The sequence below is a fragment of the Pogoniulus pusillus genome, chromosome 33 (assembly GCF_015220805.1).
Source record: "Pogoniulus pusillus isolate bPogPus1 chromosome 33, bPogPus1.pri, whole genome shotgun sequence".
NCBI classification, from domain to species: domain Eukaryota; kingdom Metazoa; phylum Chordata; class Aves; order Piciformes; family Lybiidae; genus Pogoniulus; species Pogoniulus pusillus.
In genome coordinates this window covers 9978389-9992825 of record NC_087296.1, presented here as the reverse complement: position 1 = coordinate 9992825, position 14437 = coordinate 9978389, and the positions used below count along the sequence as shown (strand labels likewise).

The following is a 14437-nucleotide window of genomic DNA, read 5'->3' as shown; positions in this document are numbered from 1 at the left end:
TATCCTGGAGAAGAGGAGGCTGAGGTCAGACTTCATTGCTGTCTACAACTATCTGAAGGGAGGCCGTAGCCAGGTGGGGGTTGGTCTCTTCTGCCAGGCAACCAGCAAGAGAACAAGGGGACACAGTCTCAAGTTGTGCCAGGGGAGGTCTAGGCTGGATATTAGGAGGAAGTTGTTGCCAGGGAGAGTGATTGGCATTGGAATGGGCTGCCCAGGGAGGTGGTGGAGTCACTGTCTCTGGAGGTTGTTCAAGAAGAACTTGGATGAGACACTTAGTGCCATGGTCTGGTTGATTGGGTAGGGTTGGGTGCTAGGTTGGACTGGATGATCTTGGAGATCCCTTCCAACCTGGTTGCTTTTATTCTATTCTATGCAGCCCAGGACACAATTTCTTCTCTGGGCTGCAAGTGTAAACTGATGGCTCATGTTAAGCTCCTTGTCCACCAGCACCCACAAGTCCATTTCTACAGGGCTGCTCTCAAGCCAGTCACTGCCCAGCCTATCTCAGTGCTTCAAATTTCCCTGACCCAGATGCAGGACTTTGCACTTGGTCTTATTGAACCTCATGAGTTTGGCTTGGGCCCATAACATAAATTATAACTCTAAACCACATTAAAGTATGTTGTCCTAATAAAGCATGACTTATATGGAAATGAAAAATAAAAAGGGGGGAAGAAAGAACTTGAGGGCTTTATTTAGATCCAGTCTGTTATTGTAAATGATGCTACCAATTTCTTTATTTGTATCTAACCTCCAGCAATAGAAGATTATTGTGATAAATTATTCATATTGCTGCAATATACACCTTTTAAAATTTCCATATCTGGCAACTAATAGGCACTTCTTGAATGCTTCAATAGGTTCCTTAGCCAGATAACATGGCTGAAAGCTGCCTCATGATTAATTTCGTCTAAATGTGGTAATTATCATACTTTGAAGTAATGCCTGCAAAACATGCTTTCACAGAGAGTTAGTGCAAGCAGAGGATTAACCTAGAAACATTTCAGTTCAGAGCAGCACTTCATCCAAATAGAAATGTATTTTCCTCTGAATATTTCAAGACTTTCTATTAGACCACTTGGCAGTCATTTGCATCACCTTATCTCCTATCAATGTCTTCACAGTAATTTAGAGAGCAACTGAAACTGAAGCAACTTTTTATTGTGATCAGTAACAGGATAGGCTTGCTTTCATAAGCCACTTATTTTGGCAGTTTCTGCCTTGAAGTATTTCTTGTGTTAGTATTTAAAAGCACAGTTAATTGATCATTCAATTAATGCGCTGTGGACATAAGCATTATGGATGTAAGGAGGTGAAGCATCTAAAGAGGTCTCATGAGGAGTGAGAAGCAGGAAGGAAGCAGGGTTTGTTTAGTAGAGAGGAGGAGGCTGAGGAGACACCTCATTGTTCTCTACAACTGCCTGAAAGGAGGTTGGAGTGAGGTGGGGGATTGTCTCTTTCCTCCAGCATCATGTGATAGGACAAGAGGAAATGTCCTAAAACTGTGGCAGGGGAGGTTTAGACAAGATACTAGGGAAAAGTTTCTTTACATCGAGAGTGGTTCCTAAGCTATTCCACTTTGGCTCAGCCTTGGTGAGATTCATGTTGAGATACTGGAAGGTGTCCAGAGAAGGGTGACAAAGCTGGTGAGAGGCCTGGAACACAAACTCTATGAGGAGAGGCTGAGGGAGCTGGGGGTGTTTAGCCTGCAGAAGAGAGTCTCAGGGCAGACCTCATTGCTGTCTGCAGTTATCTGAAGGGAGGCTGTAGCCAGGTGGGGTTGGTCTCTTCTGCCAGGCAACCAACAACAGAACAAGGGGACACAGTCTCAAGTTGCACCAGGGGAGGTCTAGGCTGGATGTTAGGAGGAAGTTGTTGCCAGGGAGAGTGATTGGCATTGGAATGGGCCGCCCAGGGAGGTGGTGGAGTCACCATCCCTGGCGGTGTTGAAGCAAAGCCTGGGTGAGGCACTTAGTGCCATGGTCTGGTTGATTGGACAGGGCTGGATACTAGGTTGGCCTGGATGATCTTGGAGGTCTCTTCCAACCTGATTGATTCTATGATTCTATGTGTGTGATCTTATTCACAAAGATGAAAGAAATGGATTAGCTTGGACTTTGGAAGAGTTATGAAGAAGCAGGAATCTACTCCAGCGTGGATTGAAGGGACTGCTCGAACTCTTTCTTCCTTTTTGCTGTAAATCCTTATTTCATTTCATCATGTGGGGACGTGTGGTAGGTTTGGCTAGGTCTTATATGGAGCCTCCCAAACTAGGCCTAAATGGTTGCCAACAATTACAGGAAAATGATGCCTTTCTTCATGCTTCTATACTTTGGTTCCTAGCACATCTTCCTTTGTGTTTCTACAACCTGACAGCAGTGAGCAGCCATGGCTTAGCAAGCACACATAAGCCACAGTAACTCAATAACATATCAAATCTCACAGACTACTATACTGTGATATTCATACAGGCTTTTACACTTCATGTACTTCATACAGTGCATTTACACTTCAGGTTAAATAAGTGCAACCGTACCATGAACCAGAGGAAAGTGAACTGCTTCGCTGCATCATTCAAATGCACATCACAGTAAATAAGCTGTTTCACCTGCTAAAGCACACACTGCAGTTTTCTGTCTGTCTATATTCTTTGTAACTATATTTTCATGCATGTATATATATTTTTTTTTTGTTACAGATAAAAAAGAAGCTGCTGCAACCAAAGAACTCAAAAGTAAGTAACCACTGTGCCATAGGTTGTGAACTCTTTTGTATGTGATGGAGTTACAAACAGCATGTTTCAATAATCCAAAATAAATAGTTACTGGATTGTTGAAAGTACAAAGAAGAAAGTAGCTACAGCATTGATAGTTGTAAAGAGGAATGTTTAGTCTTTAACTGCACTCTACTTTCAAAAGCCTTTCTTATCCCACTTCTTATTCCACATTCCTCTTTGTAACAGACAGTTTTGCCTTCCCCTCTTTTCCAACACTTGCTTCAAAAACAAAGATTTCACAGGGAAGGAAAGGTCACTGAAGTCTCAGCTGAGACTGCTCTCAGTGGCAGCAATTTTGGTAAATGGGCTGAAAAAAACCTGAGAATCCAACATGCTGAGGACCACCAAACGTATCTTCACAAATGCAAAGCAAGGGTCCTGCCCATCCGCTTACTTCAGATTCTAACAGAAAGGCTCCTGAGGCAGAGGAGGGGTAGGGGCTGGGCTCTTCTGCAGAAACAACAAAAAGAATGCTGTAAGAATATGGTATTGTTAAAAAGGGACTCTTACCTGTTCCTGTTTTGCAAATGTGCAGACAACCATGCCCCAGCACATGTAAGAAGAAGAGTTCATAGCAAAGAAGAGTAAGAGAATTTCACTAGTAAGACTTCCTCTGCTCAGATCTCTGTTCCTAGCATACAGCATGTAGGAAATATTAGGAAAACTACAAGGCTTTGAAATCTCACTCAAATTCATGATTAAAGAATATGCTGACTTCTATCCCCCTATATGATCTTTCCTGCCCTGGATGGCAGAATAATCACCTGCCCTCTTCAATTTCACAGGGCTTTATTAAAAGATCTATTTTGGCAACCAAGAAAAACTTAACACATTGATTTTCTACTCAGACTTTCAGAAACACTGAGTAAAAGATTCAATGGACTTACTCTGCAAGTAATGTCCTGGCAGTGAAATAAGCAGGCCTTATAGGATTTGGGCTTGATACCTCCCATAGAAGAGCTCCCTAGCAGCTGTCACAGCAAAACCTCGCAGCTCCATAAGCACAGGATGAAATTTTCATCTTAAACTTGTTCACATAAAGATGGATGCAGAGACATTAACACTGAAATGCTTTGTGAATTACAAGCTAAGATGCATATGATTACAAAAGAAAATGTAAAACATTCAGCACTTTTGTTCCAGTACTGCTGAAAGGTTAAATGAATAAAGTAAATAAATCGTCTGAGGTTTCGGTCAAACACATCCTTCATTTGCAATGTTTTCCTCAGTCAAAATGATTCCAATGGCAATAAAAATGGAGACAGAACAAAAAGAATCCGAGCTTAAGTTGTTACCACAGATTCAACAGAAAGTAAAAGTCTTACAGGTCCACTCACTGTAGCTTGAGAGCTCAGAAGTGAACAGATGCAGAGGTCCTGCCGTTTTGTATTAAAGTCATCCTGTCACTTGCAGAATATCTGTGTTAGATCTGCAGCTTCTTCTGCAGGAGCAAGCACTGAGGAAAGTAATGCTAAGTAAATACTTCTTCAAGGTTTTCTACATATTTCCCTGAAGGAGGGGTGGGCACTCTAAGTAATTACAGTGCTGTGATAATAACTAAGTTAGGTTGTAATTATGTGCTGCAGGCTTTTAAATGGATGGAAATAAAACAATCCCACACATGCACACTATATTTTGTTTTCATTCTGCTGCACAAGACAATCTGATGCATCTTTTATGAACTTCTCAAAAGACTGGAGGGGAAGAACTCAAAATTGCATTCCTGATTTAGCTGTATTCTTTTTCATTGTAATAACACAGTGACAGATGTGAAAGATTAACTAACTTTTTTTTTATTGCCATTCTGTAACTCAGATTGTGATTAAAATGATTAATTATTTCCTCTCACAATAGAGATATATGAATTTTAGGTTAGAGCATCTTCTAGTTGATGTAAAAAAAACCTCCTCATGAATGTTAGTGGAGTTTAGCTTATGGACAGTTGTTAAATTGTTGTGGTTTAGGTACAATTTGATTTGGTAGTTCCTAAGAATAAAAGTGATCAGCTGAACACTAGTAAAGAACATATAAATTGAGCAGGTTAGTTAGTCTTCTATCCAGGGCTGAGATTCTCCAAGTCTGCTTGAGAGTGTACACACCCTTCACTTAGCCCTTTATTCTGCAAGGAAATTTCCCACCTCAGGAAAGAGAGGACAGTGCAAATAGTCTATGAAAAGCCAGAGAACAGTCGAACTACAGTTAAACAGCATGGAGAGCCTATTTCTCTTCTAGGAGAACACAGTAGTCCCTCTTTCAAGAGCAGGATCGAACACAGATGTGTATTGCTAATGCTCTTCCATTCCTCAGGATGAAGATTCCTGATGAGGCTGTGTTTGTGAATGCATTTTAGATATGTAGCCCAGTTTCACCTTTTCTCATTAGGGTGAGGGTCAGATTAGGGGAAAGGATGCCCCGATATCAGCTGTGGGATCCTGAGATGAATCACTGGTGAACTGACAGCAGGGAATCCTCACCAGCTGTTAGAGGCTGATTCAGGACCTTCTGATCTCATAGCTGCCTGAGTGGTAAGCCCATGCCCAAACCCCTAGATACTTGTTTTGCTCTGCTTTGCTAATAGATACTGTTAGGCAGAAAAAGGTGGGAGAAAAAGGTGATTCAGTGCCTCACAGCAAGAGTTTACTAGGCTTTTGGGTGGCTATTTTGCTGATGCTTTTGAGTTTATTGACAGCAACTCAGGTCTTTTCTCTTTGGGTAATTGTTTAACTCTTCATTGAGACAATTGCTAGAGGCTGTACTTTGTTGGAAGCCTTTCCTCACATTTATGGTTTTGGTTTTGTTGGTTTTTTTTTTTTTTACAATATGAAGTTTTGTAGTAATTGGTTTCATTTGTTCTCTTTATTTTTAAGAGCCAGCAAAAGCTCCTGCAGCCAATCCAGCCAACAAAAAAGCAGCAGCACCAGGTAAAGAAGTGCAATGTTCCCATTTATTTTCCTTTGCCATTTTCCCTTTTATTTTATTATTTATTTTATTCAGTTTATTGCATCACAGCACCATCTGCTGGATTGTACAAAAGCCACTGGTTTGGGGGTTGGTTTGTTCTAAATTGTAATAGCTTGGATGTGAACTCTTTACTAAGAACGAAAGTGTTTCGCATTGATCTCTGATGTTAGGGTTGCTTCTCCTCCTTCCATGATAGGTATGAGGTGCCATACTGAGCCATGCTGCAGGGCTTGAGACCAAACAAAAATTAATCTGAATGTAAAGACTAGTTTTAAACGCCATAGTTACAGAAAGTACTTTCCATAGGAAGCTGTATTTGAGCCCTTCAAGAAGGGAATTTGATTGTTCCAAGTGCTGATCTCACCACAGGTGAGCTCTTGGATAATTATAAATATGCACTCAAAAGACAAGCAAACTTTTTTTCAAGCAAGATAATGGTACAGATTAATATCTGAATTCAGACTGGATTGTTAAAATCTACTGCTTTTTTAATTATTATTATTTCTGACCTCTTCTGCTTCAGAGCCATCTTCAAACTGCCATGGCAGTTTTCTAATTAATAAAATCCAACATAATAGGCAATAGTCTAAATATTGAGGCTGTTTGTGGCTTCACTAACCAAAACTCCAGAAATTCCCATGTGAAAATGTGATGAACCTAAGACCATAGCACTATTCTACTCCAAAGAGGGGTGGGCAGACATGCACCAGCTGTGCCAGCACTGGCATTGCAAAGTGACCGTCCCCATCACTCTGCTGCTTCTTGCCTCCAGCTGATCCCACATGTGTGTGATTCTAGAATGTCTTTCTTCTCTCTCTTCTTCTCTCACTCTTCTTCTTCTTCTCTGGCTCTTCTTCTCTCTCCTTTCCTCTCTCTTCTTCTCTCTCTCTCCTTCTCTCTTTCTCCTCTCTCTTCTCTCTTTCTCTCTGTCTTCTCTCTCTCTTCTTCTTTCTCTCTCTCTTCTTCTTTCTCTCTCTCTTCTTCTTTCTCTCTCTCTTATTCCTTCTCTCTCTCTCCCCTCCTCTCTCTCTCCCCTCCTCTCTCTCCCCCCTTCTCTCTCCCCCCTTCTCTCTCTCCCCCCTTCTCTCTCTCCCCCCTTCTCTCTCTCCCTCCTTCTCTCTCTGCCCCCTTCTCTCTCTCTCTTTTCTTTGTTTTCTCCCTTTAACACTATTTTCTGGCTGGCTTTCTCTAATTCAGGCCTTTTCAGTTATCTGTCTCAGAGATCTCCTATACCCAATGTAGGAATATTAAATTGCACGAGTAGGGAGGACTGGTCAAAGATCAGTGGAAGCCAGGAACACCTTCAGTTGTGCCTCTACCACAAAAAGACATTCAGGCTGGAGTTGATGTAGAGTATCATAGGGCACATTGTAGGGCTGGATGATGTAGTGATCTAAGATGAACTCTTTCCCTACCAATGCTTCCAGTCTCCACCTGCTGTCTTTGACACCACCTTGAGCTGCGTTAACACAACTGGTAGAACAGTGTTAACCACACCATTGCCACAGCTGCGAGCTAAAAACTGCCCTAGAAATGTGCATATGTGTGGCAGGGTGTTCAGCTTAGATTGTTTTGGTAAATCTAGCTCCACAAACATTTATACCCCTCTAACTGATAATTTCTTAAAGCAGCTTTGTTGCCAAAACGTGTTGTATAGCAAGACCCTTAAACGTCTCAACAGCACACCACAGAAATCGGTATGTTAGAACCATATGCTTGCAATTAATTCATCCCACCTGCTTGCACCCAATATTTGTGTTAATTTCTGAAAAAAATATTCCAATGAGTCTGTTTCTTGGCAAGAATGGTGATCACATGCAGATTTTTTTTTAAAAGGGAAAGAACTGGCCTGGTTCCTTATGGAAAATTAGAATGAGTTTGTCTGTTCTGACACATTCCTAAATATCTAGTTTGCCTTTAAAGTGAGACAGAGCAATATGCTGTGACTTCTATTCCCCCACCCCACCCCCCCCCAAATGACACTACTCTCTGAAAATTAATTTAACTCACCATATCAAAACATTAAATGTGCTTGTTTGGCAACATGGTAACCAGGCTGTTGCCTATTTGCACAGTAAATTAAATACATTATCCAATTTCATCTTTCATTTTCTTCCACATATCTTATTACATCCCAACCCATACCCTAGAATGCCTAAAGCTGAAGGTTTAGTCCTGTTAACAGAGTGAACAGACTGAGAGCACAGCTGGTCATCTTCCAGTGCTTCCACATCACATATGTTCCTGGTCTTAGTGTCACTGGTGAAGAAAACTCTAATACACTGTGTACTATTTTTATCTTCATCTCTTCATATGGAGAAACCACAGAAAGTGGGTATGGAATTTGGAAATCAGAGTGAGCCTCTGTGTCTGGAAATTGATGTCTGCCCTTGGAAAACAGCCTCACTGAATATCTGTTACTTGATTTTCGAAGTAGATACTTTCAAATGTGAAGTTTCTTCTAAATTGAAATAATTATTTCTCTGGTAAGCTTCTGAAATTGGGCAGGAGAACATAGCATTTGGCTTTAAAGCAGAATAGTTTCACAGATCTGTGCAAGTGATGTTCTGAAGGGAGAAACCTCAGCTGAAGGTATTTCATGACACTAGTCTTCAGTTACACTGACTTATGCCATCATAAGTGGTGGGTGCCTGGCAAAAGAGCCCAACTCCACCTGGCTACAGCCTCCCTTCAGGTAGTTGTAGACAGCAATGAGGTCTGTCCTGAGCCTCCTCTTCTGCAGGCTGCATAGCCCCAGCTCCCTCAGCCTCTCCTCACAGGGCTGTGTTCCAGGCTCTTCACCAGCCTTGCTGCCCTTCTCTGGACAGCTTCCAGCACCTCTCTCAGCCCCAGCTCTCTCAGCCTGTCCTCATTGCAGAGCTGCTGCAGCCTTCTGAGCATCTTGGTGGCCTTCTCTGGACTGGCTCCAGCAGTCCCCATCCAAAAGCATCCTCAGTGCCAGTGAGCTCCACATGGTCATAGAATCATAGAAGATAATCATTAATTGACCTCCAAGATCAAGTCCAAGCCTAGCTCCCTTAGCTAGGGCCAAGAAAGGGAACAGCTTGTCTGTAAGCCACTCTCAGGGGATAAACACTTCTCCACCTTCTGTAAGCACCTGTGACAGTGCTTTCCCCTGGTGATTTGCCTGGTTTAAAAATCAGACCTAACTCTCTCCAACACTGTAAAAAAAAAAATCCTAGTTGCAGCTTAGAATTTCCTTGGAATGATCTTGTAATTTTTAATTTAATTTTACAGTGTGTTTAACAGATTTTGTACTGTCACTTAACTACCTAATTACTGATTTTTAATGCCTAATTTTTTTCCATCTTCCTCTCCATATACAGGCAGGGGACAAAAAAAAAAAAAAATCTTGTGCATTGCTCTCTTTGAGTTTGTAACAGGGACTCTTCTAGAGTTCTTGATAATCAATAATAGGTATATGGGAAGCTAAACTCATGTAAATGTTACAAAATATTAATAAAAATCAGCACACCTATTGAATAATTTACCAAAACAGTGGGAAAAGCAAGATTATCACAGACCCTTTTTCAAGTTTCTCACAATCAGGTATCTCTCTCAAGTTACACAGCAGGGATGTAATTTACTTCCAACATCACACATCTTGCATCATCCATCCACCCACCTATTCTCTTCTTGTGTAGATACATCTACCAAGAGAGGGGACATCAAAACCAGTGTAAATGGTAAGTCACAAACCCCATGTAAGTACTTTTGGAAAGAGGAATAAGAGAGGATGTTTCATTCTCTTTTACAGTATGTGGACATGGCCCTAGTAGAGTTTGCTATCCTGCAATCTCTTCAGGATCTTATGCCTGAGCACTTCTAGGTGCCCTGAATTTGCTCTTCATGAGCAGCCATCGCCTCTGGTTACCATCTCTGCATGCATTTCTCTGGTGCAGGTATCACCAAGCAAATTCTTCTGACAGCTGGAATAGGCTGTTCAGTTTTCTGGCCCCTGGAGCTAACCCTCCCAGCCTTTTTTATAACATGGCCATCCTGCAAGTTCATTTTCTGGGCTTACTTTTTATCTCTTCAGGGACAAGTGCTAGAGGTAACTTACTGCATACATAAGAGCAGGCTTTGCAGTTTGTTTCCAAACTGTATAAATCTTTACTCATATAGCTAGAGTTTATGCAGCAGTAAACAAAATAATGAAAGTCTACCTGCATTAATCCTGCTGCTCAGGGTCCTTGGGTTTAGGTCCAAGACCCTTCTGTAGTCATTTTGAATCATGGAGGCTTTTTTTTCCAGTCCAAGTTAGCATAATTCTTTCTCTTTCCTACATTCCCTCCTCTGGAAATTAAACATCATATCCTCTGACTTGTTCAGTTTCTTTCTGGTTTTAAAGTGAGAGTTTCAGGCTTGTCTGCCTTTGCACAGTAGATTCTCTGATCTGAGTCCCCAGCAATCTGCAGGATATGAGAAAAAGAGTCTTGGTCCTCAGCTGTCTGTCCCAGGGAACTTCCACTGGGCTTAGTGGAGCCTCACAGCTGACTCTGCTGGTGGTCTGCCACAAATGCAGTGTACCCTCTGCAACTAAAACAGTAGTCCATCATTCAGTCATTTCTTAATATCTGCAGGAATCTATTATGTGGATGGAGATGAATTCCACAAATCATTCTAACCCACTGAAACTTTTATCTCAGCTGAAGTCTGAGAAAATATTGTGGACAAGAAGGCCTTAAATTGTCCACAGGTTTGTGTAAACTCAACTGCTGTCTAACTCTGAGTGGGAAACAAACAAAAAAATTACTTCTTGACTTATGTCACATTGTAGAGCCTGTATAGGGAGGGATCTTCCAACATGATACAGATTTTACATTACAATCTTGAATTCTTTATGGAAAGGATTTAAGAATTCTTCAAAGGATTTAAAGGAATACTTTATGTAAATGAGAGAGTGATTGGCATTGGAATGGGCTGCTCAGGGAGGTGGTGGAGTTGCCATCCCTGGAGGTGTTCAAGCTGGATGAGGCACTTAGTGCCATGGTCTAGTTGATTGGATAGGACTGGCTGCTAGGTTGGACTGGATGAGCTTGGAGGTCTCTTCCAACCTGATTGATTCTATGATTCTATGATTTAAATGGATCACAAAATAGCCTATCTTACACTAAGCTTTCTGATCTGTGATTCAATCTCTATTCACCATTTAAAAAAACCTTTTAGAGTAAATGGCCTATAATTTGGGGTTAGAGTTTGGGTTTTTTTTATGTTGCTACTACTACTAGAATATCAAAATGCCCAATCTCAGTGCCTGACACACTACTGTTACATATCTATGTTCCTTACAGTATCCTCTGTTTCAGAATCTTATAGAGTTAAAATAACTCCCTATAGTTCCTTTCACAACACAGAGAACTGTGAAGATGTACTAAAAACACAACCTCGGGGTTGTTTTTTGTTGTTGTTGTTTGATTATCAAGTAGCACTAAACACCACAGCCAAGTCTATGTGATGCAGCAAAGGAGGTGCAGCACTAACACAGCACTGACATTACTTGGAGAGCAAGGCAGGGGGAGCAAGTTAACTGCAAAAAAGAAAGTGTTCGATGCATGGAAGTACCAATAATGAGAATAGAAGAATGTCCAAATTAAATGCTGTTTAAACACAAATGAGAGCTAAAAGAATGATTTAAGTGTACACTCTTTACTGACAAAGTATTTTAAGATGTTTTTTTTTCTGAAGCTGGCATCTTTCCTAGTCCTGAAGTTTTTCCGTGATTTAAGTAGGCTTTCAAAACTTGGGCCCAGTTTCAGCAAACCACTTAACATATCCTTAACTCTATCCCGACTCAGCAAAGCATTTAAGCACATGCTTAAGCTCCATTGAATCCAGACTACACATACACCATATGTAAGGAAATGGTACATTGTTTGCTTTGCTAGAGAGGCAATAAGTAAGCCTCATCTTGCTCACTGAGACCATTAAGGAGAGAGCATTTGATTTTCCAGAGAGTGGTGGTGTGGACTATACCATAGTGTGTGTGCACTAAACCATTTATGATTACATTCCATATGTTCTTTTGTATATTCTCTTCCTCCTTTGCTCTTCCCTGGTGGGGTTATACCTGGAGTGTTGCATCCAGTTCTAGGCTTCCCAGTTCAAGAGAGACAGGGAAATACTGGCAAGTGGAGTGCCACGAAGATGCTGGAGACTCTGACATTAGGGAAAACTTCTGTGTTGGGAATCACGTTCGGTGGAGGGCTATGGGAAGATGACTCTTTGTTCACCAATATGGTTAGATGGTCAAATCCACTTTATTTCTGTGATACAGTGACTTATATGCATTCTAGCAAGAGGTGTGCTCAGCTTAAGATTGGTTACAGTCAGAGGGTCCAGGGTTACATGTAAGGTGTGCATAGGTTAACTTATCACAACATTCTAAGGGTCAGCCTCCCAGACCACCCACTCCAGCCCCCTTGGTTATCTAGTCTCTGCCCACTGCAGCTGTGTGTGGGGTGCTCAGTTGTTTACATCTCGATTTCCTAGCCTCGCTGGGAACCAAGGACGTTCTCAGCGCCAGTTACCCATGTTTGTGACTTTATGTCCTCGACTGGTGAGAAATTCTTCCACACTTCTGTACCAAAAGGGTTCTCAAAGACTGGAACATGCTGCCCAGGGAAGTGTTTGAATCGCCATCCTTGGAAAATCATAGAATCAATCAGATTGGAAGAGACCTCCAAGATCATCCAGTCCAACCTAGCACCCAGCCCTAGACAATCAACCAGACCATGGCACTAAGTGCCACATCCAGGCTTTTCTTGAACACCTCCAGGGATGGCAACTCCACCACCTCCCTGAGCAGCCCATTCCAATGCCAATCACTCTCTCTGGCAACAACTTCCTCCTAACATTCAGCCTAGATCTTCCCTGGCACAACTTGAGGCTGTGTCCCCTTGTTCTGTTGCTGGTTGCCTGGGAGAAGAGACCAACTCTACCTGGCTACAAGCTCCCTTCATTCTATAGATAATCTCTAGATCTAGTAATAACCAGCAAAATAAAGAAACATTAATTGAACTGGAAGAGAAAATTCCCACAGTCAAATGCCACTTGCAATCAATATGCATCTTGCCCAGTAGATGGACTCAAGGAGCTCTTTCTATTCATGGCAGCAGGCAATGGAGAATTAAAAAGAGGCATTTAAGCATTTATTCACAAATTATTATTACCCACTCATGGGGTCCAAACACTTTCAGGGAACTCTGTCTTGTCAGACATTGAGAATTAATTCTTCCTGGGTTCTGGGGAAAGAGGCAGACAACCTCTGACCTTGTCTCCTGGCTTCTTCTGGACCATCTGTGTATATATCCAGAACTTCTAAGCAGGCCTTTCAGGTATAGAGGAAGGTGTCATGCAATGTGCAGTCTCAGCACCATGTCAGGCTGGCCACACAGGCCGATCGCATGCAGGCATCCAGGGTCTGCTCCTGGTAACTGGCGGCAGTGGAGTTCAGCAGGCAGCAATAAGGCAGTGTGCAACAGCAGCAGGCAATGGCAGAGCACAGCAGGAAAGCACAGCAGAGAGCAGGGGAGCAAAGCAGGTTTTTCACCTGTGTATCTCCTTTTATCAATGTGGGCCGAGATTAACTGCCCTTTGGACACAGATTAGCCAAAGAGGATGGCAGTTAGCCAAACCTTACCATAACAGGCAAAGCCACAGGCTCACTTCTCCCTAATTTGGGGAAAGCACAGGCCTTGCACTAGGCAGGCACAAGCTAAGTGTGTGTACCTTGTTTACCACAGGGCCCTGGGCAGGCCAGTCTCAGTGGCTCCAGGTTCTTTTCCCACGCTTGCCTCTCTGGTGGAGCAGAAGAACATGCCTGTGGTATCAGGCCTACCACAACTCTGGGTCTGAACTTCCCTAAAGTTTGTCCCCCATGTAATAAAAGGTATCAGAGCAAGAACAACCTGAAATTTCACCTGAAATTTCTCCAGAAATGCTTGGTGTCAAATTCTAGGTTGTTATTTTTATACACTTTTCTTTTTCTCATAGGGAAGAATTTCATTTCATATGTCCCTGGAATTTATTATGAAAGAAAGTCTCTAGAACTTCCTTAATGTTTTCAGACTGAAAAGCAAGAAATAAAGCTAAATCAATGGAAAATTTTCTACTTTGCAAAACCACTTGCTGAGTGCTCCCCACTCTCATGAGAGCTGACAGATCTTAGAATGAAGGAGAAAAATAATTGCCTCAGAATCACTAAAGTAATAATTACATTTCCTTTAGTTTCCAGGAAGCTGTCCTGAGCAACAGCAAAAGAGAAAACCCCACGAAACCAATCAAAATTCTCATTACACAGAATGAGTCCTAAAATATCTATATGAAATTGGGTACTCTGAAGAGCACTTGGGCTGCACAAATCCAAAGCTGCAGCTGTTGTTATGATTAAGCCTATACAGTCAGGCAAATCACTGAGTCCCAAACTTCTGTCCTCTCACTTTTTGCTCTGTTTCCCCTCTTTGGTCTACACTACAGTTGCCACACAAGGTAAGAATCATTGAATCATGGAAACACAGAATGTCAGGAGCTAGAAGGGACCTCGACAGATCATCCAGTCCAATCCCCCTGCAGAGCAGAATTACCTAGACCAGATCACACAGGAACACATCCTGGAGAGTTTTATATATCTCCAGAGAGGGAGATTCCACAGCCCCCCATGACAGCCTGTTTCAGTGT

General features: G+C 42.0%; 1 protein-coding gene across 1 annotated transcript in view; it reads left to right on the top strand.

Annotated features, from left to right (window-relative positions):
• The window catches only part of TRDN (triadin), a 243953-nt gene that overhangs the window by 146986 nt on the left and 82530 nt on the right, over positions 1 to 14437 (top strand). Inside the window, 2 exon segments of the mRNA XM_064170120.1 lie at positions 2685 to 2734; positions 5644 to 5697. Coding sequence (XP_064026190.1) covers positions 2685 to 2734; positions 5644 to 5697 — 104 coding nt within the window.